Below are 24047 nucleotides of genomic sequence, written 5' to 3' on the forward strand. Positions count from 1 at the left end.
ATCCAGCGGCTCAACCGGGGAAGCACCCACCTCCAGGGTAATGCCAGGTGTTGGCAGGAGTCAGTCCCCTGCAGGTGTATGACCGAGGCCCCAGCCTCTGCTGGCTGCCAGCTGGAGGCCACCCACACATCCCTGACACGTGAGCTTCTCCAGGCTGGCTGCTTGCTTGATAGCAGAGGCAGAATCTAGCCAGTCTGCTAAAATGGGCTCGTAGATAATGTAGCATAATCACGGGGCAGACAGCCCGCCACCCCTCACTCCATCAGGCCATAGGATTTGCCCAAACCCAGGAGCAGGGGGCGTGCGAGTGTGGACACCAGCTAACAGGGCTCCCTGGGAGTCCACGTTCCCTTGCTGCACTTGCCTTGGCAGGAGCGAACCCATCTGAGCTGCGACACACCAGCCCCTATATTCCCTTCCCAGCAGGACAGGGAGGAGGAGGGCGAGGGCTGCCCGCAAGTCCCGCTCAGTCACCTAGCGGTGGCTGGGAGTCAGGGCCGCAAAGCAAGGCTCTGCCTGACGAGCACTTCCAAACCGATAGGCAAGGCCCTTTTCCAAATGGGGCAGAAAGTGGAGAAGAAACAAGCTCTGAGCTCAACAAGCACAAGGCTCAGGTAAACAGTTTGCAAATCATCTCGTCAGCAGTAAGAAAGCCCTGATGTGACCCAAATCCGCAATGAGGCGGAAGATGAGGCACTTCTCCAGGAGGGCTCCCTCCACTGTGGGCTCTGAACACAGAGAACGCTGCCACCGATGTGCCCGTCTGAGTTCTGACCTGACCCGCGACTCCCACCCCTGGGGCTGGCATATAGGTCCATGCGAGCCCACACTCGCACCAGAGCTCAAGCAGAAGCGCCCACCTGAAGCCCTTCTGACCTCCCCCGAAGCTGACCGCCCCTTCCTTGGCACCCCACTGGGCTGCCTGCGGACTTCTGTGAGAAGACACGTGGCACTTTAGTGGCCTATATGGTTGGCGTGGTCATCTCACCATTAAACTCTGAGATTGTACTGACCAGGCTCCTTCCGATTCCTTTCCACACCCCGGACCCAAAGGGCAAGGCAGTCCGAGTGTTCCATGAAGGCAGAAGGGATGAGGGACATCTTAGGGGCTCAGCAGGTTACACTTCTGCCTTCAGCTCAGGCCATGGTCCCAGCAAACCGGGAGTGAACCGGGATAAATTCTCACATCGGGCTCCTTGCTCAGCAGGGAGCCTGCGTCTCCCTCTGCCCCTCCCCCTGCTTCTGTGCATCCTCTCTCTGTCACATAATTTTAAAAAGTCTTTCTTTACAAAAGTGAGATGGATGAATGGATGAAAAAATAGACAGACACACTGATTAACGGACACTTTGATGGGTGGACAGTCAAATGATGGAAGGAAGGACGGACGGACAGATGGACGGACGGACGGACGGATGGACTGATGGACGGACGGACGGACGGATGGATGGATAGACGGATGGACGGACGGACGGATGGATGGATAGACGGATGGACGGACGGACGGATGATGGACGGATCAGGGGACAGAGGACGAAATGCACGGATGGACTGATGGACGGACGGATGGATGGATAGACAGACAGATGGACGGACGGACGGACGGATGGATGGATAGACGGATGGACGGACGGACGGATGATGGACGGATCAGGGGACAGAGGACGAAATGCCGGAGACTAAACAAGAAGTCAAGGGAGGATGGTTTGGACAGATGAGCCCAGGGTGCCTATGGAAAAAGCACTTTCCACACAAGTTCTGGGACTCCAACATTCTCCTGTCACAAGCCATTACTGAAGACCAGAGTCTAGACAAGAGTCCTTCACTCGCCACAGCAGACACCAAAGCAAGACTCCAAGCTGACATCCGTCTTCCGCAAAGATGTCCCCCCGACTGCCCCTTCTGATACCACGGGATAACTAGAGAGGCGGCCTGCACTCAGTCACTCCCTCGTCTGCCGTCCTGCTGGCTACGAGCTCACCAACAAAGGCCTCTGTCGAATGCATCCCCATACACCCAGGACCCAGCACAGAGCACGTTTCACAGATGTTGGCGGAATGTGTGAACTCACCCGTGTCCCAACCCAGAGGCCACTCAGTCCGAGATAGGGCTGGAGAAACAGTGGGTCCCCCGGAACGTGGGAGAGGGCCCCCTGCCAAGGTGCCCGGCTCCCGAGGCACCCACTGCGAGGGCCAGCTAACACAGGCACAGGGCCACCTCCCCGCCTCCGAACAGCAAGCCGGGGCACATACCAGGCCACGGGGGAAGTCAAGCGGGGCTGCCATGGGTCCTGCTGCCGCCTAGCCTCCCCGCGGCGATGGAGCCGCTAGCACGGCTGGGAAACCAAGGAGCGCCCAGCCCGCCCCTGGTTGGCGGGAGAGCGGTACAGAGCCAGGAGGAGGGACGGAGGCAGGACGGACAGGGAAGTATGCCACCGCGCAAGTCCTCCAGACACAGACCAAGTGTGGGAGCAGGGCCCTGGGGCCACAGGAGTCTCGTCTCCCTCTCCACCGCCCACCCCCAAGGTCACTTCTGATGATGACAGCCCATGAGCGGGAGACTCAGAGGCAAGTCGCCCAGCGGCACCCGTCTGCCTCCTGGTTCACGCAAGTCTAGAACTGAGGCCTAGTCCCTGCCAGGCCTCCCACGGTGCTCAGCGCCTCATGAAGCGGACACTCACTTAGTGTCCCAAGACTCCACAACAGCAGCAGACCCAGAGTCGTCACACGTTCACGGAGATCCCTAACAAAGGACACAACCGGACCAAGGCGTGACAGCTGCCGGGAGACAAGCAGCCCCGGCCTGACCCAGCCCAGCCTGCTGCTGCAGACAGAATACGGGGGTGAGGCCACCTCCCCAAACCACCCCCAGGGGTGAGGGATGAGCGCCTGTGACCGCAGCCAGAGTACGGGGCAGGGAGGCCAGGCGTGGCACGGACCACTCCAGTGGGACCACCAGCCGCGGCAGCCCACGCCCACCCGTCTCCAGGCCTGGGACTGGACCGCGGTGGCCTTGGGGGCACCCTGATCTGGCCTGCCCAGCACCGGAGCCTTCCAAGAACAACGCTGGACACAGGCCAGCACCCAAGGGCCCGCGGGAAGCGGGGACGGGCGGACAACAGTCTGACTCTGGGTCACGGGTTGATTTTCTGCGTGGACGTGGCAGTGCTCTTGGGCTGCTCTGCTCTGTTCTCATTCAGTGTTTAGGAACGAGCCCAAAGCTGCCGGCGCATCAACGGGGAACCTGCGAAAAGAACATGAGCAGAGACACAGCAAGAGACCAAAGATCACCTAAGCACTTAACTTCCGCATTATTTTTTTAAAATAACCAGAACATAGTTTAAAATGATGAGTCTGTCAAAAAAAGGAGCTCCGAGAAGGGCTCTAGCCATCACCAGCACGGTGCTAAAAGCCCCTTTACCCCGCCCCACAGGAGTCCATCCTGCTTCCCGCACTGACAACCTACCCCAGACAGAAAAACACCCCCTTCCCGGGACTGCCGTGAGGAGAACCCAAGTGCAGCTCACTCTCTGCTCTCTAACCAGTAAGCCGCAGCGGGAACAGTCGCTGGTCGCCTCCCCTGCACACAGAGACCCCTGCCCCCAGGAAACTCTGCCTCTCAGAAGACTCGGGTACAGTGCGAGAGCCAACCGTGGACCCCGTCCCTCCAGGCTCTCGGGGAGTGGCCCCCCTTGTGCCTCCCGCCAGCCGGTGGAGACAGAGGTCTCGGTGCCCACCTGGGGCTCGGGCCCACCGGCTCACTCACGACCTTCCCTCACTGCCCACAGCGCCCCAGGACCTCCACAGTGGGCAGACACGCTCACGGGGCTCTCACACTAAATGCGATGTCCCACCCCGGAGCTACTCCCCTGTCCCCTCCTTGTCGGGGCACATTCCCTGAAGGACCTCCTGCACCAAGCTGACAAATTCCGAGCATCAACATGATTCATTTCAGAAAAGAGGTGTAACCTGGTAAACACACACACACAGACATGCACTTTGAGCAGGAAAGCGGCCACATTAGCAAACCCTGGGAGCGACCGGCCCAGACTCCGTGCTGACCATGGGATGCCCAGAGCAGTGTGAAAGGCCAGGGGGCGGGCAGCACGGCTTCCCCAGCCGAGTCTCCACACAAGACGCTTCTCAACACACACAGACGCCTGGCAGACAGCCCCGCAGCCTGCGATCAAAGCCGGCGTCACCAGCGATGGACGACCTGCCCCGTGTGTCCCCAGCAAATCCTTGAGGAGGACGCAGCCACACGTCTGTGGATTCCTGCCAAAATCTGGATCTGTGCACCAGGAAGCAACAGATAAGCCCAAATTAACAGATACTCTGGCAAGAAAACAAAGCAACAAAACCCAAATGTGCACGCTTCAGAAACAGCTGAGTCACGAAACACAAAGAAAGGCTAGTCTGTCCCAGGCGAGAAAAGACAAGTAAAGGCAGCTTGGGTCCAGGGATGCACAGGGACACCTGGACGGGGTCTGCAGGCGAAACGCCAGTTCTGCCGTCAAGGTCCATCCCTGGCTTTGGCGGGAGCACTGTGCTTGCGGGAGAGAAGGCTCCTATTTAGGGGAAACACTGAAGTATGCGGGGTGAACTCACGAGCACCCCTGTTGTGCCCCCAGCACCCCCCAGGCAGGGACCACCCCCCCAGGCCCCACCCCACTCATTTGCTCTCTTGGTGCCCCTGGAGGTCCCGCAGCACACGGCGCCCTCCTGAGCTGAGACACAGGTTCCGCACGCCGGGGTCCGCACGCCGGGGTCCGCACGCAGCAGTGCACGGAGGTGACTTCCTGCCCCACTCACCGGCCCGTCCTCCTTTCCTGGGCACGAGCCATCCCGAGCGCTCCGCATCCGTTTCTTGAGGCAGAAAGTGACAGGAGAACTCCTCCTCTCTCCTGGAGTCCTTTCCCTGGGCTCCTGCTGGTCTGCTTTGTTCTGGAGGACAGTGTGAGCTCCAATCCTGCCACTGCTGTGTGTCCTGCCTCAGGGAGGGGCGCGGGCCTCAGGACCGTAGCACGACTACGGAAGCAGGGATGCAGGAGGACTCTGGGGACGCAGGGCAGGAGTGATGCTGAGAAGCGCCTATGGTCACCTCGGAGCCGCGGCCTGGAGCCGCAAGCCCAGGCTCCCTGACGAGGAAACAGCGAGCAGGAAACAGAGGCAGCTGTAACTGCAGCAGGGCCAGCTCCGTGTCACAGGGCCCCGGGGGCAGCGGGAACAGAGCCTGTGCAACGGGTAAAGGACGAGCTCGGGGCACCTGCATCACAGACGCAAGGCCGTGCTGCACCGTGCTCCTGAAGACATCTAGGGGACGGGGCACCAGAGTTCTGGAACATGCCATGGCCATCGCAGCCTGGTTACACAGGTGCTCTCTGCACGTACAGCCTCTCCTGGCCTGGCCCTCAGCGTGAGTGACCCACAAGGCTCACTCTCCCAGGCAACACACAGGTAAACTGAGGCAGGGACACCCAAAGACTCGACGGCTGCTTCCTCAGTCATCCGCCACGAACACCACAGGGGCCCGCGTTGGGGGTTGGGGGTTGGGGAGCCTGGATGGCAGCACCCACACCAGAGTCCAGGCGGCCCAGGCCAAGCTGGCTAAGAGGCCAGCAAGGGCTCGGGGGCCTCCCTGCAAGCCCACCAGGGCACCGTGCTCGCACTCTAAGTGAGCTGGAGAAGCCTAGCGCCACTTGGAGGGGGTGGGCTCATGGGAAGCAGGCAGGGGCAGAAGCAGGGAGAACCCTGCGGGGGCCTTCATTCAACCCTTAGCTGCTCAGTCAACCCCGGGGGCTCCCCAAGTGTGGAGGGCCCGGCAGCGGCTCAGGGGGCCAGCAAGGGGGTCTACGCGGGTCTGAGTGGCAGATACACAGCAGCTGCGCTCTGCAAGGCGGGGAGGTCCTCCGCTAACCGAGCTCAGCCGCTGGCCTGGCCGCCCGGCTGTGCAGGCGAGGATGAGGGCCGAGGACCCCAGCGTGCTCCAGGGCCAGGCCGCTCTGAGCAACAAGACCCCCTGCCCGGCCTGGCTGCCGCCTCCCTGCCCCAGCGGGTCTCTCCGGCCCTGGCTCTCTGACTGCTGTCCTCGGGAAGCAGATGGCAGAAAACACGTGGCCATGGGAAGGTCTGCCTGACCAGAACGACAGCACGAGGGTGGCTGCGAGGTAAGACACGGGTCCCGCCGGAGCGGTTTCTGCACACGGGGCTGAGCAGGAAGGCCATGGGAAGATCAAGCAGGGAAGGACGCTCCAGCTGACTCGCGGGTTTCTTCACCGTCAGGAGGGAGGCATCCAAGCGTAAAAAGGGGGAGGACCCCGGATTCTCACCCCTCTATCATTCGCTCACTTCGACAGAAGCTCCAAGCACTAGCTGTTCTGGGGATGCTTTGTGCAGACCAGACAAAGGGCCGGGGGTGCGGGCAGGGACGCTCAGAGCCCCCATTCCCAGGCGCCAGGGTGGGAACCGCCTCCTGGCCCCCTCAGCCCTAGGTCCAGTCATGCAGCACATAGGACAGACTGCGTGACAGCAGCTCCTACCCAGGTTTCGCCTCAGCCCTGCGACAACCTGCTGCACCCCAGGGCTCCCGCAGACATGGCACAGTCAGGATCCAAAGGAAGAATCCGTGGGTCCACATCTCCATGTTCTGTGCCAGCTCCCAGGGAGCCGGCTGTACACACCCCCGCACAGGGCGCCACCCTTAGCCGGGGGGCCAGGGGGTCCCCACATGGCAGCAACCAGAGACTGGAGCCATCACACACACACACACACACACACACACACGCAAGGGGTCTGAAGCCAGGGGTCACACAGAGGGACACGGCAGAGGGCGGGCGGTCCAAGCTGCCAGAAGAGCTCGGTTTGCCCTGTCCCCTGTGCGGAGACAGGGGTGCGTGCCTGAGAGGGACCAGGGAGAAGCATGGAGAAGCATGGTGCCCTGCAGGGGGCCCAGCAGGGGGCCCAGCAGGGGGCCCAGCAGGGGGCCACAGCCCGAAGCATGGGGGACGCAGGGACCACAGCGAGTAAAGACGGGAAGTGCCCCATGGTCTGTCATGACAGCCGAGGGCTTGCAGGCAGGGAAGGTGACCTCCACTACAGAAACTGTCCTCTCCCAGCCAGCCTGGCACGGAAATGGCCAGCTGTAAGGCTGCCTTCTGTCCGGGATTTAAGAGGGACATTACGGTGGGGGCGATAAAACGACTTGCATTTTCCAGCAACTTGTAACCACGAATAAGAACGACTTTCGGGAATCCTATCAAAACCAGAATTTGATGGCCTGCATTCAAAACCAAGACAACATTTTCTTCCTAAGGTCAAGGAGAATCCTGTATTTGGAAGCATCTACTTACAATTTACTTAACTAGTCTGGGTTTGGCAACAAACCCGGAACGTTGCTCTCAGGCTGGAGGGTCGCAGAGAGAGCTTCATTAGGAGAAAATCATCTAAGTCACGGGCTCAGAGGGCCTCACGTGCTTGTGCTTCATTACACACCGGATGGCCGTCACCACCTCCCGGATAAACACGCTCCCCACCCGAGCCGCTGCATGTACACGGTCGCCACGGGGTGGGCGCTCCAATCCCCGCACCTCCAACTGGTTCTGGGGCAGGAACGGCCCAGGATGCAGAGAGACCACGTTTCCAGTGCCGGCACAGCCGCCCGGCCTCGGCCGCCCTGCCAGCTGGAAGCACCAGCCAGGGGACCCCTCCCTGGCCTTCCCGGACAGCCCGGCCGACCCAGGAGTGATGACGGCCTCCAGAGGCCATGAGGCAGGCTGGGAGGTGGCAGCCAGATGATCTCGGGGCTCCCCTCGATTCCATGCTGCGTCTGGGCCTGCAGGAAAGATCTCCCGGGGGACAGTCAATGTCCCGTCTCCTGATACAGGACAGGATGTCCGCAGATGTTACAGCCCACCCACACATATCAATAAGGTCTTGAAACACCATCTAACCCCTCTGCCCTGCAGGGGATTTAAGTGTGGCCCCACCCGCAAGCCACGAGCTCCAAGACCCTCTTGGGACCCTGCAGTCCAAGCATGGGAGGGCTGTCCCTCGGTTTTAAGAAAATAAATTCCTCTCAATCTATTCAGGGGAACACCCGAAAACAAGCTTAAATTGGGTCCAAGAGGCAGCAAGTCCTAGAGAAAGAGAGGAAACCAGAGGGGGTCACAGAGGGACCCCAAGTGACAAGGCTGTAGCCCCACTCTCCCAACACACCTCTCTGGCCTGGAAGATGGCAGGAGGGGGTCACAGGCCTGACCCGACAGCGGGCTCGGAGACAAGTAGGAGGGCCCTGGGACCTGGCTCCTGCGGCAACAACTGGCCGGCGTGGGCAAGGGCAGAGCGGAGGACATACGGCCCTGTGCCAGGCTGGGTCTGGGGAGCTCCGGGCCCTCTGAGTCACTGGGACACTGGGACACGCTCAGTATTTCAAAGCTCCGGCAGGTGCCACCTCCCCGGATTATCCTGACAACCTTTGGGGATGGCGGAAAGGACACGTGAAGACTGTCACCACAGATCGAGGCTTCTCCAAAGAATGCTGTCCCTGCAACCAGCACGAGGGCCAGCTCGTGGGAGAGCCGATAAAGCCAAGGGGCCGGCAGGTCGCCGCGAGGAAAGGGCCCCGCTCAGCCGGCCAGGGGCACGTTCACACAGAGGCAAGACCATTCTCAGATGATCACAACCGTCAGCACTTACCCAGGCACCTGTCTGCACGCCCAGTGTTTTCCTGTCCCTCTCCCGGTTACTCAGCAGTTAGCAGGGGGCACGCTCTCGGACTACGGAGCTTGTCCACACACCAGATCGCCCCCTCCCCGGATGAAAGGGCAGAAGGGCGGGGACTTGAGAGTCTCGGGCAGAACAAAGGCCACGGAGGAGACCCCCGGGATACACGAACATGCAGAGACAGCGATAACCCACACAGACGCGTTCACCCACTGCCGCCCAATCGTCCATTCTAAATTGGGAGCCTCGTCTGCAGCCCGCGTGGAAGCAGGTCAAAGCCTCGCGGGGTGCGGGAGCCCTCGTGTGCGGACACCACAGTAACGCCTGAGCCGTGAATCCAGCACCACGCCGACCAGGAGTGGGCACAGTGCACGCCGGCGTCCTGCGCGTGGCTGGGAAGCCTGCGGGACGCCACAGGCACAGGCTCAACGCCGGGAGAAGGGACCCGCTTACTATTTCAAGACGGCACATTAGACTTTCGGACCTCCTTCCCCTTCTCAGGCTGGCATGGCGGTGGGCACAGGAAGGCACCAGATGCCGGCTGGCGTCCCAAGAGGAGCCACATGAGGAGCCGCATGAGGAGCCACGTGAGGAGCCACATGAGGGCCTAGTGGTGGGCATCGCACAGCCACTGCAGCCTGCTGCCCCGGAGGAGGTCCTGGCCGCAGGCAGGCACAGGCAGGGCCCCGAGCCCCAGGCCACTGCTGGGCCCCCGACGTGGGACGGAGCTGGGACAGCTCTCTGTGTTCCGCACCAAGCCAGGACAGGCAGAGCTGGAGGCGATGCGGGGCTCACCCAGCATGTGGGGAAAGAGAGGCCAGAGAAGGAGCCGGCTCCTCTGGAGGGGAGGTGGACACACCACTTTGTCAGACCTCTGGGGGAGTCACCACAGGAGCAGAGGCGATGAGCCGAGGACGGTGCCTGGGACGCAACAGGCACCTGCCAGGCGCAGCTACCAGCCACGGCCGCAGTGGCCAAGCCCGGGCGTGTGACGGGCTCACCAGAACTGGGGTGCACTCTCCTAACACATGACTTGGGGTTCCGCTACGCTTCCTCTAGTCCTCTGATCTTCTGGTACCGTACCTGGTAGGGCATCCTTCTCCCCCACAACACAGCGAAGTATCCACGCCGGGTTTCAAGGGAAAGCATATTAAATCCGCTTGGCTGAAGGAGCCCCTGGCGGCCCGGCGCCGGGCTGGCGTTGCCGCCTCCGTGAGCGGAGGGCCCTGACATGCATGGTCCGGAGCGCAGAGGAAAGGACCACGCTCACACGGGGAAGACCGCAGCAGGTGCGGAGACAGAGCCCCAGCAGAGACGGGGCAGCCCGGCGCAGGAGCGCAGCCCGACACAGCACACTCCGCCTCCCATGCGGCCCCACGATGCCACGCGGCCACGTCACTGCGGTCCACGTGTGCTCTGCCAGCCGCCAGGTTCACGTGCCTCCGGTGAAACATCACTATCATTCCAGATGCTCACATCAGCCATCCCCGGGCCTAATGAGGACGCAAGCAGGGGACAGGGAGCTGGTTATTTTTCACTGTCGCACACCAAGTGCTCCACGGCCGGACCGACGTCGCTGATTTATTCTCTGCTCTCCAACTGCTTACCTTGTAGCAGTAATAAAAATATTTTCACTTGGATGGTAATAAAGCTGAAACTAGTTTACTAGATGTAACCGAATTCTATCTTGAAAGAATAAGTCGATTTTAAACTTACATTGCAGTCAAGACAGCTTTCAGAGAAATTTCATTAAAATCACATTTACCTTAAATTAAAACACAGAGGAGAGGGGAAACGTACAAGCAGACACAGCCACGCACACACATGGAGAGCTGCTCCCCCGGAATGCATTCTGGCGGCTGGTTCCCTCGGACTGGAAGGGCAGTTTTAAAAAAACGCTAACGGCCACCCCTAATGTGCTGACACGGTCACGCTAACGGGCTCCCCAGGGAGAGGGCAGGGGGGCCGTGCACGGAGGTGGGGCACGCAGGGCCCTTGGCTGCCCAGCAAGGTGACTGTGGCCAAGCGGAGCCCCCAGACCACAGGCCCCAGGGCTTGAGGAAGTGTCAGCCCATCACCGCCAGCCACCCGCGAGGCAGGACTGAGAGCAGGGATGACAGTGGGCTCCGACACCGAACGAAGCTTCCAGCACCTTCGCGTCCGGGTGCACAAAGGCTCGCAGGGGACAAGCTGCCAGAGCCCCAAACCAGCTGGCCTCCGAGGGCACACGCTGTGCTGACAGTGGCCACGAGAGCACGGACGATCGAACTTCCCTTCTCGGAAGCCCGGCACGTGCCCCGATTTCTCTCCTCTGACACGCAATCCTGCCTTGCAGCGGCCTCCCGTTCTGCTCTCAGGCTGGCATTTCTCCCGCACTAAGGGACCAAAGCCCTGCAGTCGGAGGTCAGCCTGTCCCTCGGTCTGTACCCGTTTACACACCACAGCTTGCTCGCTCCTCTTCAAGCCCCAAATCCGCAGCCCAGAGGAAGGGCTTCCGCGTGCCCACAGCAGGGACGGAGCCTGCCCCTCCCGCCACGAGCACAGCAGCCTCTCTCTGAGAGCCGGGCTCCCCTGCGCACCTGCCCACGTGCCAGACCACCCGGGCTGGGGACAGCCGGCCTTCTGGACACGGGCCTGCAGACGCACCCCACCCCTGCTGCGGGTACCGACTGGGTGAGGTGGGAGATCTTCCGTGGGGCAGCAGACATGGGAACCAGGCACAGAGTCGGCCTGACACACCAGCCCCCACCCCGACCAGACACGAGAGGCAGATCCGAAATAGAGGGGAGAAGGTCCTTCCTGGCTCAGGCCCTGAATGGGTCCCCAGGGCCCACTTCACAAGGGAGCCACCTGGGGAGTGACAAAGTCCCCCTTCACAAAGCCACGCCCCACTGGCAACCTGTCTCTGGACCCTGTGGCTACGATCTGAGCGGGGAGGGGTGAGACCCTCTCCCTCTCCCTCAGGCTCACGCAGCACACCTGTCCTTCGGTGACACTCGGTCACTGCCCCTGGGAACGAGTCACCTTTCCACTTGTGTGCAGCCCCCACGTCTCCACATCACCAGCGCCCTGCAGAGTTTGGGACGCATGTCCCAGGCCCCAAGGAGCACCTTGTGCCCAGCAGGCTGCTGGGGGCACACCACTGACACACTTCAGAAGCACCCCGGGACGGACCAAAATGGAAAAGCCATCACGGAAGGAACTACTGCAGGACCCAGAAGCTTTGGGCCTGGCCTGGGCCCAAGGCCGCTGTGACAACCTCCTGGAGTCAACAGCACCTTCCTGGCTTCGGCCCAAGGATGGGCCTCCTGGAGACTCCCCTCCACAGCAGGCCTAGGGGCTCCCTGAGCGCTTCCCAGACTGCACGCGGGTAGGCAGGTGACCTCCCCAGCTCTCAGCTCCCTGAGGCCAAGTCCTGCAGCACACTCTGGACACTGGCTACCCTCCCCCAGACGCAGCACACTCTCCCGTCTCCGGTCACCGCCAGCACTCGCAGAGCTCAGAGCGAGCACCAGAACACCTGGCCGCGGGCACGGAAGGTGCAGGAGACAGGAAGTGTTGCAAGTGCAGAAAACAACAAGAACAAGGACCAGAGCAGAAGCTGGGATCACGTGTCCTGATGGAGGGAAAGCGACCAGCCAGAGTGTGCCGGCCGGGCTGCCAGGGGACGGGCGGCGGAAGGGCTGCTTCAAGCTGAGAAGGGCCCAGGGGGCTCCGCGACCATTCCCGGCAGCACTGCCGCAGCGCAGACCAGAAACCAGAGAGGAAGAAGGCGCAAACCCGCCGGCGCCGCTGAAGGCAGAAAGGAAGCGCCTCCCCTGACACTGCGGGCCTGGGTCACCGTCCCGCGCCGCCACAGGCCAGCCATCGCGGCCAAGCTCCTGCCCCTGACCCACACAGGGCAGGTCTCCCAAGGTCCCGTCCGCAGTCACTGAGAAGAAAAACCCCACCACCCGCGGGGCAGGCAGGCTCTGCGTGACGGTGAGCTCCCCCGGGTTGCCTCCCCGAGACCACAGCCAGCGGGTCCGAGACAACCTGAAGCAGAGGCGTGAGGGTGCGTGAAAACGCACTCCGTGAGCAGCCTCACCACCACGTCCACGCTGAAGGCAGTGAGCTCAACCGGAGCCCTTGGCCACAAACGGGGACCGCCCCACCCCCGAGGCCCGGCGGCCCCTCCTCCGACAGGCCGGTGTGAGGAGCGTCACCAGGAGCCCCAGGAACACAGAGGCACGGGCTCCGGACAGTAACCACGTCCACAAAGCAGCTGCATGTGAAGTGTGGAGTGTAGGGCTGTGAGAGCCGGTGCGTGTGCAAGTGCGCGTACACACGCATATTCCCAAATCCAAAACAGCCCCCTACGCGGAGGCAGATCCTCCCCACCACCCGGAACCCCAGCAGCAGGGGCGGCCTGCAGCTCAGGCGCAGGTTCGAGTCTAATGTGGGCCCCGCTGAGCTCAGCCGGCTCAGAAGCACCAGCCGAAACGTCGGGGCCCGGTGGGATCTGAATGTCAGTGTGTGGCACACTTACGCTGAAAAGCTACAATTAGTGTGGAATTCACCTAACGGGGCGCTCCTTACTCTGGCTGGCTCAAGACCAGGCAGGAAGAAGGATTCATCCCCTGTCCCTCCCAGGCTCTTCCAGGCTAACGCCGGATGTGGCTGGCATGTAACGGCCACAAATATATCAGGGGCATCACTTGGTTCTCCTGCAACAACATGCAATTTCATTCAGATCCGTTAGCACTCCAGGTGCGACACAGAGCAAACAGTCCCACTGGGGCTTCAGAGTTGACCCTGTCCTGGTCCGAGAAATGTTCATCTCTGCTCATTATCACAGCATGGAATCACTAGGTCGTTGGTGGGAACTTAGGATTTTACATACAAAGATCAGTCAGCAGGGTACAGACTGACAGCCACCAGAAACACTGAGCACATGCTCTTACCTGTGACCCCGTCTCTCTGCTGTGACTAGCGCACCCAGCGCTGACCACCAAAGCCCAGGGCTCTCCGTGAGCCCCGGGATGGGGATGGGGGTGCGCCCTTCCCCTGGCTCCGGGCCGCGCCGCAGCACAGCACTGGGTTTGGCCAACGAAGAACAGCACAGTTTCAGGAACCACTTTCTGTTGGAAGCGTTAAGAGCCTGTGAGGACTCCCCAGAATCCTTTTCCTTCGTCCCAGGACCTGGGCAAGGATGCCCCCGAGGGTGGAGGCTCCCTCAGCCTGAGTCCCAAAGCGAGAGCAGCGCAGAACAGAGTCCCAGCCAAGCCGCGAGGGGTGCACTGGCCGCTGAAGCTGCTGAGACTGGCCCACTGTCGGCCAGGTCCTTGCCGAGCCCCGTGACCCGCCCTGGGATTCCCGGCCTCCACCCCACATGGGGGTCCACACTCAGCCACTCAGAGTTTGGTCAATGTGCGTGTTCGATGCACGTCCAGCACCAGGCTCTGGGCTCCCACACTGTCCTGACAGCTCAGCTCGAACCAGTGCCAAAGCAGCGGATGACAGGGCCGCGTGGCTCAGAGTCTGGAAGGATCGGACGGTGGCCACCAGAGGAGGAGCTGCTGCTGACCAGAAACGACACGTGGAAGGAAGGGAGACACCGCCCATCCTGGGGGTGGGTGCAGAGGGACACCCGTAGTGACTGGGCACTGCCAGGGTACAGGGACTTGGGAAAATCAGCACAGCCTCCAACCTGCAAAACCACCCCAATCCTTAGCCTGTACTGTCTGGTGCAGGCAGACCTGCTCGCCCAGCACAGCTGTGCACACACACACGCACACACCCGTGCATGCACACTTGCATACACAGCACACCTGTGCTCACGGGTTCTCCAGGTTCCACAGAGAACATTCCAGGCTCCACAGGAGCAACCGCACCCTCTAGACCTCCAGAACGCCAGCAGCCCCACAGGTGCACCGTGGCTCCTGGTGCGTGGGAGCACGAGAGGCACATGGCAGAAGGCGGAGGGTCTTCCGGTCACAGCCAGGACAGTCAGATGCCTCCAATGACTGCGGGTGCAGAGAACCCACTGGCGCTGCTGCGGACTGTTGTGAACTGCGGCTCCACACAGCCCCTCCCAGAATGAGTCTGGCCACCGCCAGACTCAAGAGGCTGTTCTGGCAAAGCTAGAGGACCGTGAGCCACACCAAACACTGGGGGCGATCTATTTCTCCCTGAGATCGAAGAAGAAATGACATCCGCTAGCAGATTAAGAAATCAAATAAATGTACGAGCAAAACTTAAAAAGCCTGAGATTGCTTTTTGAATAAATGACAAGCTCCCTAACTAAAGCCTGAGATCCACCCACTCTGCGCACCGCTGCCGTCCCCCGTCAGCTGGTGCCCAGACTCAATTCAGTCTCCACACTTGCACCTGGATGGCCCCAAGGAAACACCCCATGTCGCTCGGTCAGGAGGGGCCGCCGGAGGCTGACTAGCCACAGCAGGAAGTCATCTGCTCTGGAGGCTGCTTCCTCCACTCCAGGGCCAAAATAACTGTTTGCCAGGAGGAAGAAGTCCCCAACCCTGGGGAACACCCACCACCAAAAAAAAACATGTGACCCAAGACTTCAGCTCAAACAGGACAAGCGGCTGTTAGAAATGAGGGTCTGCTGAGGTCTTCGTGGCCACTCATCCAGAAAATCCCAAAACCTTTCTGATTTGCCGGGAGCCAGTGCCCTGTTCCACCAGACCGCAGACCTGCAATCAGCCTTTTCCCGTTCTGGGACGGATTTTGGTCTTCCCAGAGTGGTTCCATCTGGCTCTAGTCCTCCTCAGATACCCACATACCCCTTCCCCTTTTCCACAGACTTTTTGCACCTGACCCTCCCCACTGGCTGGGGGTGGGTGCTCATTTGCCTACTTGCGGGGGATGTGGGTTCACAGTCAGTACTGTCCCTACTTACGCTACAAGGGTGTGCTCTCTGCCGCCTTCTTGATGCACACGGTCTCTCAGAGGGAAGGCAAACAACGCACATTCGGGTGACCTTGTGCAACGCCAAGGTCAGTCCAGACCGGCATGCTTGCTGGATTCCTGGAGTTATATTCTCGCCGCACGTGGAGGACACTTTCTCATATTTTTGTTGAGAAGTCAGTTCTCAAATAGCTGTTCTTAGAAAATAATCTTTGCCTCCAGCTGCTTTAAGACTGTGTCTGTCGTATAATCAAACTTCACGAGGATGTGCTCACATACAGTGTTCCCATTAGTAATTCTCCTCTGGACCCAGTGGTTGCTTGAATCTGTGAGTTGGCGCATTTTGGGACTTTTGGAAAATGTCTCCATCATGATCTCTCCAAAGTCTCACTCATTCTCTCCCTTCTCCTCCTGTGACTCCACACACACCACACAGCCCTCGGGCTTCCTGACCACACCCTCCAGATCTCACACCTTCTGTGTTTTCTACATTCTTACTCTCCAGGTTTTATTACGGCTCTTTCCTTCCAATCATCTTCCAGATCACGCATGTTCTCTGTAGCTGTGTCTAAACACGACGTTCTTAATATGGTTATCATATTTTTCAATTCCAAAGATCCTATTTGGTCATTTTTTTCAAATCCCTTCTGTGAAACTCCACAGTTTCCTCTTCCCCTGCAGACATAGTCAAGGTTATCTGTTTTTATTCCTTCATGCACAGAGATAAGGATAATGGTTTCAGGGTGTATGTCTAAGAATTCCAAAAGCACAGCATTTGGGGGGCCAGTTTCTGATATCTGTTGCTTCTGTTTGGTCCACTTAAAGAGTTTTGAATGGGTGATAAGCTGTGACTATACGCAGATCATTTTATTTTGAAAAGTACACGTGTTTGTAGAAACAATTTCAGTTCCGGTGACTTCCTCCAGTAAAGAATCTGCTTGGCTTCTCCCAAGCACTGTGAGCACCCCCGGGGAGAAGGACCGTAGCTGAGTTTCAAACAACCCTGGTCCTCTCAGGTGACATAGACCAAGATTACCAGACTGTATGGAGGCTGTTTCACAGGTCCTCCAGACTCTGCTCGGTCCCAAGAAGGTCATGGGCCTTTCTCACATTCTCTGTCCGGGGCAGCTAGACTGTCCGCTGTGGGAGACTGTGAGAACAGCAGCTCGCGTTGGGATTCTTCTTTCTGGATGAGCAGACGCCCTCAGAGCAGCAGCCTTTAGTGCTGGGCTCACCTCTCTGAGCACCAGCGTTCTCCTCGAACGTACGCATTGAGTTTTGTCTTCTTGCTGGTAGTTCAGCACTTTTAAGAAATGTGTTTCCTGGGGCACCTGGGGGGCTCAGGTCATGATCCCGTGGTCCTGGGATGGAGCCCTGCATTGGGCTCCCTGCTCCTTGAGAAGCCTGCTTCTCCCTCTCCCGCTCCCCCAGCTTCTGTTCCCTCTCTCGCTGTGTGTCTATCTTTCTGTCAAATAAATAAACAAAATCTTTTTTAAAAAAGAAAGAAACGTGTTACCTTTTTCTTTCTTTCTCGTTTTCCTTCCTTCCTGTTCTCCCCCTGGTCGCTACGAGCTTCACAATGAATCCTCTTGAGCTAGTTTTGGTGTGTTCAGGGGCGGCTTGGGCGGAAGCATCAGACCCAGCAGCACCTGAAGCGAGGCTTGTCGCCTCTCACCTTGTCCTGTGTTCCGAGTTCCGTGGCTCGAGTCTTCCCCTCTCATTCTGAGGGAAGTCCTTCCGCTTGTGCCCCACACAGCACAGGGGACTCCCCTGGGTTCTCATTAGCCACCTGAGCTGTCCCGAGACACATCATTACCCCCGCCCAGCACACAGCCTCTCAGGCCACTGCCGGCTTCCACTCCGCTGGGCTCCGCCACAGACAGGCTCGTCTCTCCTCACGCAAGGCACCTTCCTGCCTCCAGCACACACTTTTACGAAGGGCTTAAGGCTAGCAGAGAAGGGGTGCAACCTACTCAAAGTAGAACTTAAAGGTGCTTTTGAGAAATCCTTTAGTCAACCCGCTCCACTACAAAATAAGACGACGACGCTGGCTCTCTCGGGGTCTCCCCTCACCTCCTCACTGCGCTTCCCTCTGTGTCCGCCCCCAAACCCCAAGATCTCGGTTCTCCTCCCCCTCGCCACTCTGTTCTTCACAACACAGCTGCGGGACTCCAGGCTTCCTGAACTTTACAGAGCAATTCGGCTTTTTTCCACACTAGTCCTCGCTGAGCCATGCCCATAAAAAACTCACCTTTCTGTTTTCCTTTAACTTTTACCCATATATTTAAATTAGTAAAAAAAAGTTCACCCATTTTTCCCACCCCAGCCCCCACCTCTTGCAACCACCAATCCCTTCCTTGCACCCGTGAGCTTGCTTTTTGGTGTTTCCATCTTTTTCTTTCTTTTTTTAGGATTGCACATATACGAGAGATCGCACAGGATCTGTCTCTCTGTCTGACTTATTTTCCTTAGCATAATGTTCTCGAGGTCCGTCCACAATGTTGCAAACAGCAGGATCTCCCTTCTTATGGCTGAGTAACACTCCTGTGTGTGTGCGTGTGTATGTGCGTGCGCTACAATTTCTTCACATGTTCCTCTGTCAGCGGACACTCGGGTTGTTTCTGTATCTTGGCGAGTGTAAACGATGTCGCGCTCAACATGACGTGCACGGATTTCTTCAAGTTGGCAGTTTTCATTTGGTTCCGCTAAATTCATGGACGTGAAAGTGCTGAGTCACATGGTGATTCCATCTGTAACTTTCTGAAAAACCTCCATCCTGTGAGTGGCCGCACCAGCCTGCGTGCCCGCCCACGGCACACAGGGGCTCCCTTCTCCGGAACAGCCGTTCTGGTAACGGTGAGACGTACTAGCTCATCGTCCTCTGGATTTGCATCTCCCCAAAGGTTAATGACATAGAACATCTTTCCGTGTGTCTGCTGGCCACCTGCAGGTCTGCTCTGGAAACCCGTCTACTCAGATCTTCTGTCCGTTTTCTAATCAGATTTTTTTTTTTTTTTTTTTGCTCTTGAGTTATAAGAGTTCTTTATATGTTTTGGATGTTAGCCCCTTATCAGATATATGTGACTCGTGATTATCTTCTCAGATCTAGTAGGCTGCCTTTTCATTTTGTTCACGGTTTTCTTTGCTATGCAGAATCTTTTTAGTATGATGTATGCAGTTCCAACTGTTTATTGTTTTTTCGCTTTTGACAACAGATGCAAAAAATCATAGCCAGGACCTATGTCAATGAGCCTGTGTTTCCTGGTATGAGATTGAAGGTTTTAGGTCTTATACTCACATCTTTAACCCACTTTGAGCTAATTCTGTGTATGGTATAAAAGATCAGTCCAGTTTCATTCTTTTATATAAATTTTCCCACTACCATTTATTCAAAAGACTGTTCTTTCCTCATTGTATATTCCTGATTCCTTCGTCATTAAGTTATTTGACAATACATGTGTGGGGTTATTTCTGGGCTCTCCATTCTATTTCATTGATCTACGTGTCTGATTTTATGCCAATACCATCCTGTTTTAACTACTATAGCTTTGGTAACACAGTTTGAAATCGAGGCCTGTGATGCCCCCAGCTGTACTCTTCTTCCTCATATGGCATGCTCTGTCTGCAGAGCCTTCTGTGCTTCCGTCCATCTTTTAGAATTCTTTATTCAATTTCTCTAAAAAACACCACTAGAATTTTGATAGGGATTGCAATGAATCTGTAGATTGCTGTGGAGAGTCTGGGCCTTTTAACAACATTAATTCTTCCAATCTATCAACACCAAATATCTTTCCCTTTTCTTTTCTTTTTTTTGAAGGGGGGGGGTTTTCTTTAACTTCTCTCATTAATGTCTTATAGTTCTCAATACACAGGTCTTTGACCTCCTTAGTTAAATTTATTCCTAAGTATTTTATTCTTTCTTGTTTTTTTAACTTTCTCTTTCTGATGATTTGAGTGTAAGGAAACACAACCGACTTTTGTGCACTGATTTTGTATCCTGCAACTTGACTAAACCCATTTATTAATTCTAACAGGTTTTCTGATGGAGTCAGAGGTTTTCTATACATAATGTCCTCTTACCTGCACATAGTGACAATTTTACCTCTTCCTCTCCAATGGGGATGTCCTTTCTTTTGCTTGCCTAATTCCTCTGCCTAGGACTTTCAATACTGTGTCAAAAAAACAGTGGTGAGAGTAGACATCCTTGTCTTGTCCCCAACATTAAAGGAAAAGCTTTCAGCTTTTCAAAGTTGAGTGTAATGTTAGCTGTGGGCTTATCACAGATGGCCTTTATTGTGCTAAGATATGTTCCTTCTATGCCTATATTCTGCTAGGAATTTTTATCATAAATGGATGTTGAATTTTATCAAATGTTTTTTCTACATCTACTGAGATGATCCTACAATTTTTATCCTTCATTTTGTTAATGTGGTAGACCCCACTGACTGCTATGCATCTATAATCCAAACCATATTTGGATTATGGATTCCACAGTCCAAATATGCCTGGAATAAGCCGAATTTGGTCACAGAGTGTGATCTTTTTACTATATTGCTGAATTCAATTTGCTAATATTTCATTGAGCACTTTTATACTAATGTTCATCAAGGATACTGGCCTGTAATTTTCTTTTTTGTGTGTGGCATCGTGGTCCGGTTTTAGCATCAGGATAATGCTGGCCTCGGATACTGTGTTCAGAAGAGTTCCTCCTTCTTCTATTCTTTCGAGAGGGTTTGAGAAGCATTGGTATCAACCCTTCCCTGAATGCTTGGCAGAACTCACCAGCGAAGCTGCCTGGTCCTAGACTTGTGTTTCTTGGGAAACTTGGGACTTTGAATTACTGCCTCCTTCACATCAGGCTCCCTGCTAGCCCGGGGCCTGGTGTTCAGGTCCTTACCTTCACTATGATTCAGTCTTGGCTGGTGGGTAATCAGAATTTCCTACTTCTTCCCAGCCGTCCGCTCTGTTGGCATATACTTGTTCACAGCATCTTTGACGACCCTTTCTGTTTCCGTGGTATCAGCTGTAATTACATCTCCCTTTTCATTTTTGATCTTATTTGAGTCCTCTCTCTCTCTCTCTCTTTCCTGGTGAGTCTTGCTAAATGTTTGTCAACTTTGTTTCCTTCTCAAAGAACAGGCTCTTTGTCTCACTGACCTTGTCTACTAGCTGCCCCAGTCGTTTATTCCTGCTCTAACCGAGGCCTCATTCCTTCTCGTAGCTTCGGCCTTCGTCCGCTCGTTCTCCGGCTCCCTGACAGGTAAAGTTGGGTTGTTTACTTGACACTCTGCTCATCTCTTGAGGGAGGCATTTATCACAGGAACCTCCCTCTTACAACTGCTTCTGCTGCGCCCACTAAATTTTGGTATGTCACTTTTCCATTTTCATTTGCCTCAAGGTATTTCTGGATGTCTGTTTTGATTTCTTCTTTGACCCTCTGGTCGTTCAGCAGCATGTTGTCTAATCTCCCCATGTTTGTGAATTTTCTAGTTTTATTCATGCAATTGACGTCACTGTTCTTAATCAACAAGCCCACGAAGAGGTGTTCCCTCACCGAAGGGCCGAGAAGGTCTGAATCAATGCCGTCCTTCCAAAGTGCAGACAGAAAGCAGTGGGTTTTTTTTTTTTTTTAAGCCATTTTTCTTCCTAACATATCCTGCCCTTAATAAAATCTTTACAGTCCATGCAAAAGTTGCTAGTGCACAATTTCTCTCTCTAGCGGGTGAGGGATGAAAGCGGGGAGGGCGGACTTGCCGCGGCGGAGGTCTGCAGGAGCTCTCCCAAGGGGCCGCTGGGGGGCCTGGGTGCCCCGCAGCCACAGAGCCCAAACCCTGTCCACTAGGTGCACTTCCTGCTTGGAAAGCTTGGGCATCTAAGGTTTCATCAGAAGAACAGACACAAAACGGCTACAGCGTTTCCATATTTTACGTATCTACTACATAAAGGAACCTTCTCTGTTGTGAAGAACGGATCCTTTAAGGCAAAAACTGCAGGCCGGAGGTACCCTCCTCAGAAATTGCACTGGAAATGTGATTTACAGAAAAGCACAGCTTGGGCTGGGATTGCTCCAGTCCCTGCTGCTGCTCTTTTAAACCGTCCGGCGAAGGCTCAGTGTGCTTCTTGCCGAACCACAGCACCGGAGAAAATCCATTCCAGCGTCTCCCCAAACCACGGCACTGGTACAGATGAGCGCTAACCACGACTTCCAAACCTCCACGGAAACAGAAAATACGCCTTCTAAGGGACAGGAGGGGAAGAGAAGAACCTGCTCCGGAAGTGTAATCCACACCTACTGCAAATCGTAGTTCGGAGAACGGAGAATGGGGCCAGTTGCGAACCCGCTAAACAGGGAGAAGCCAGCCGCCTCCCCGAGGTCTCGCTGCGAGGCGGAGAATAAGCGCCTCACAAGCAGAAGCATGTCTCGAGCAGACAGGCTGGAAACCAGCCTACAGACTGAATGAAATCAAGGATTATTGTGAAAACCTCCGAACAGAAATGAGGTAACAACCATTAGATCCCTGGTCGAAAATCAGATTCAATCAAGCCACAAAATGGCGTTTATAATTTGTACGACTGCATTTTATAATGTCATTCACAAGTTCCCCAAACCGAGTGGCTTTCTGGGGAGAGGATGACCGGAGTGAGGCGGCAAGGGGCGCAACACGCCGGGACGCGGCGGCCCGGCCGGAAGACACACCCCTGCGGCGATGCTGGAAGCGCAGGACGATTTCTCTGCGCGTTCGGCAAAACCACCTGCCGGGCTCGCATGAGGCCCTCCGTGCTAGAGCCCCTCTTCTCTGCACCTCACCACCACCGGTCGGTGCCGCAGATCTGTGCCTGGTTCTGCTTGGCATCGCTGCGTTAACGCTCTGTTCGTTAATGTAACGAACTATCGGGAGACGGTGCTGGGAATGGGCAGGCGTTACCTCCCAACTTCCATTTAATTAAACTCTGCTATTGCAATATGACGATCAGCACATCATAGGGGAAATTATTTTAAGAATGAAGGTAAAAGGTATTTCAAAGCCCCCACTTAAATATGAAAGCGTAATCTAAAACGGCCGAACACACACTATAATTTTCCTATAATATTAAAGATTTTATTTCCAGACTTGGTAATTAATTGGATTCCATGGAGAAATTATGCCAGCATCCTTGATAGCAAAATGATGCACAAAGGCAGGGAACAGTGTGCCAAAGGACAGCCGTAAACAACCATGCTGTCGCCCAGATTATGACCATCATCGGGCTTAATAAGGAGTGAGAGCTGCCCGCTCCTGGAGCGCATTCATTACTCCCTGCAAAGCGCCTGCACTGAATTCTGATTATGTTGCCTTAATAAAAACGAAGGGGAGAGGCTCCTGCTCCAGTGGCCCCCCCAGAAGAAAGCCTGGCCCTGGCCTGCGGGAGCCAGGACCCCCAGGCTGAGTGAGGACAGCATCTCGCTAAGGAGAGGCCAAGTCCTGAGCCTCCCACCGCCTCCTCCCGGGCCCACAGGGAGCGGCCTTACCATCAATCCGGCTCACGAGCTCTTCCAACATTTTCACCTTCATCTGAATCCCAGGCTGGGCAAACGTATAGTTGTCCTACGGGAAAAATAACAGCAAATATCATATGCACAGAAAATAAACACACCAACCACACCTTCCAGAGGGGAGAAGAAGGCGGAACAAAGGTGAACGGTCTCACAGCGGGACGAACTCACCAAGCGACCCGTGCACGCAGCACGAGGCCCCATCACAAGGGCCCGCCCGCGGCACAGTCCCATCTGGGGTCAGGACCAGGCCTCCCCGACATCAGGGGGCGAAAACACCCGACTCGGGGACCATCTACCGGAGCATCTTTTTGCGTAAATGCAGACATTTACGTTCACGTGGAACAGAGAGGCACGGGCACAGACAGCTCCTTGAGAAGTGTGTGCTGGAAGTCGTGGGTGGCCACCACCTGGGCCGCGGGCACTCGCCGGGGCTGAACTCTCCAGTGCCGGAAGAGCGGACGCAGAACAGCACCCAGGCCTGGTGCTGAAGGTGTCAGCGTCCCACCCCCAGTCCTAAGGCCAAGGACGCGGCCACTGCACAAGGAAGTAGGACCATGTGACCACTCTTCGTCAGCCCAGATGAAGGAGTGGATAAACCGAGACAGGAAAACAAGGGTAGGTGTCCAGCCGAATGAGTCCTCGGTCCAACAGACCTGGAAAGGAGCCCCACTCTCCTACTCGGGAACTGAACAGCCTTGGCAAGCCACATCACCTCTCCGGGCTCCCACTGGCCGTCTACGCCAAGAGAACAAGGCTGTCTTCTAGGTCTGCTCTGAGGTGTCAAGGAAACCAGGTAGGGGCGGTACTGGAGGGCCCGAGATTACCAGAGGTGCCAGGGAACGAGGGCGGGGCCTCAGCCAGCCTCCCGTCACCTTCAGAAGGG

General features: G+C 56.5%; 1 protein-coding gene across 1 annotated transcript in view; it reads right to left on the bottom strand.

Annotated features, from left to right (window-relative positions):
- The window catches only part of TBC1D22A (TBC1 domain family member 22A), a 292897-nt gene that overhangs the window by 88259 nt on the left and 180591 nt on the right, over positions 1-24047 (bottom strand). The window contains 1 exon segment of the mRNA XM_032345894.1: positions 23138-23213. Coding sequence (XP_032201785.1) covers positions 23138-23213 — 76 coding nt within the window.

Source organism: Mustela erminea, chromosome 6 (genome assembly GCF_009829155.1).
Source record: "Mustela erminea isolate mMusErm1 chromosome 6, mMusErm1.Pri, whole genome shotgun sequence".
Taxonomy (NCBI): domain Eukaryota; kingdom Metazoa; phylum Chordata; class Mammalia; order Carnivora; family Mustelidae; genus Mustela; species Mustela erminea.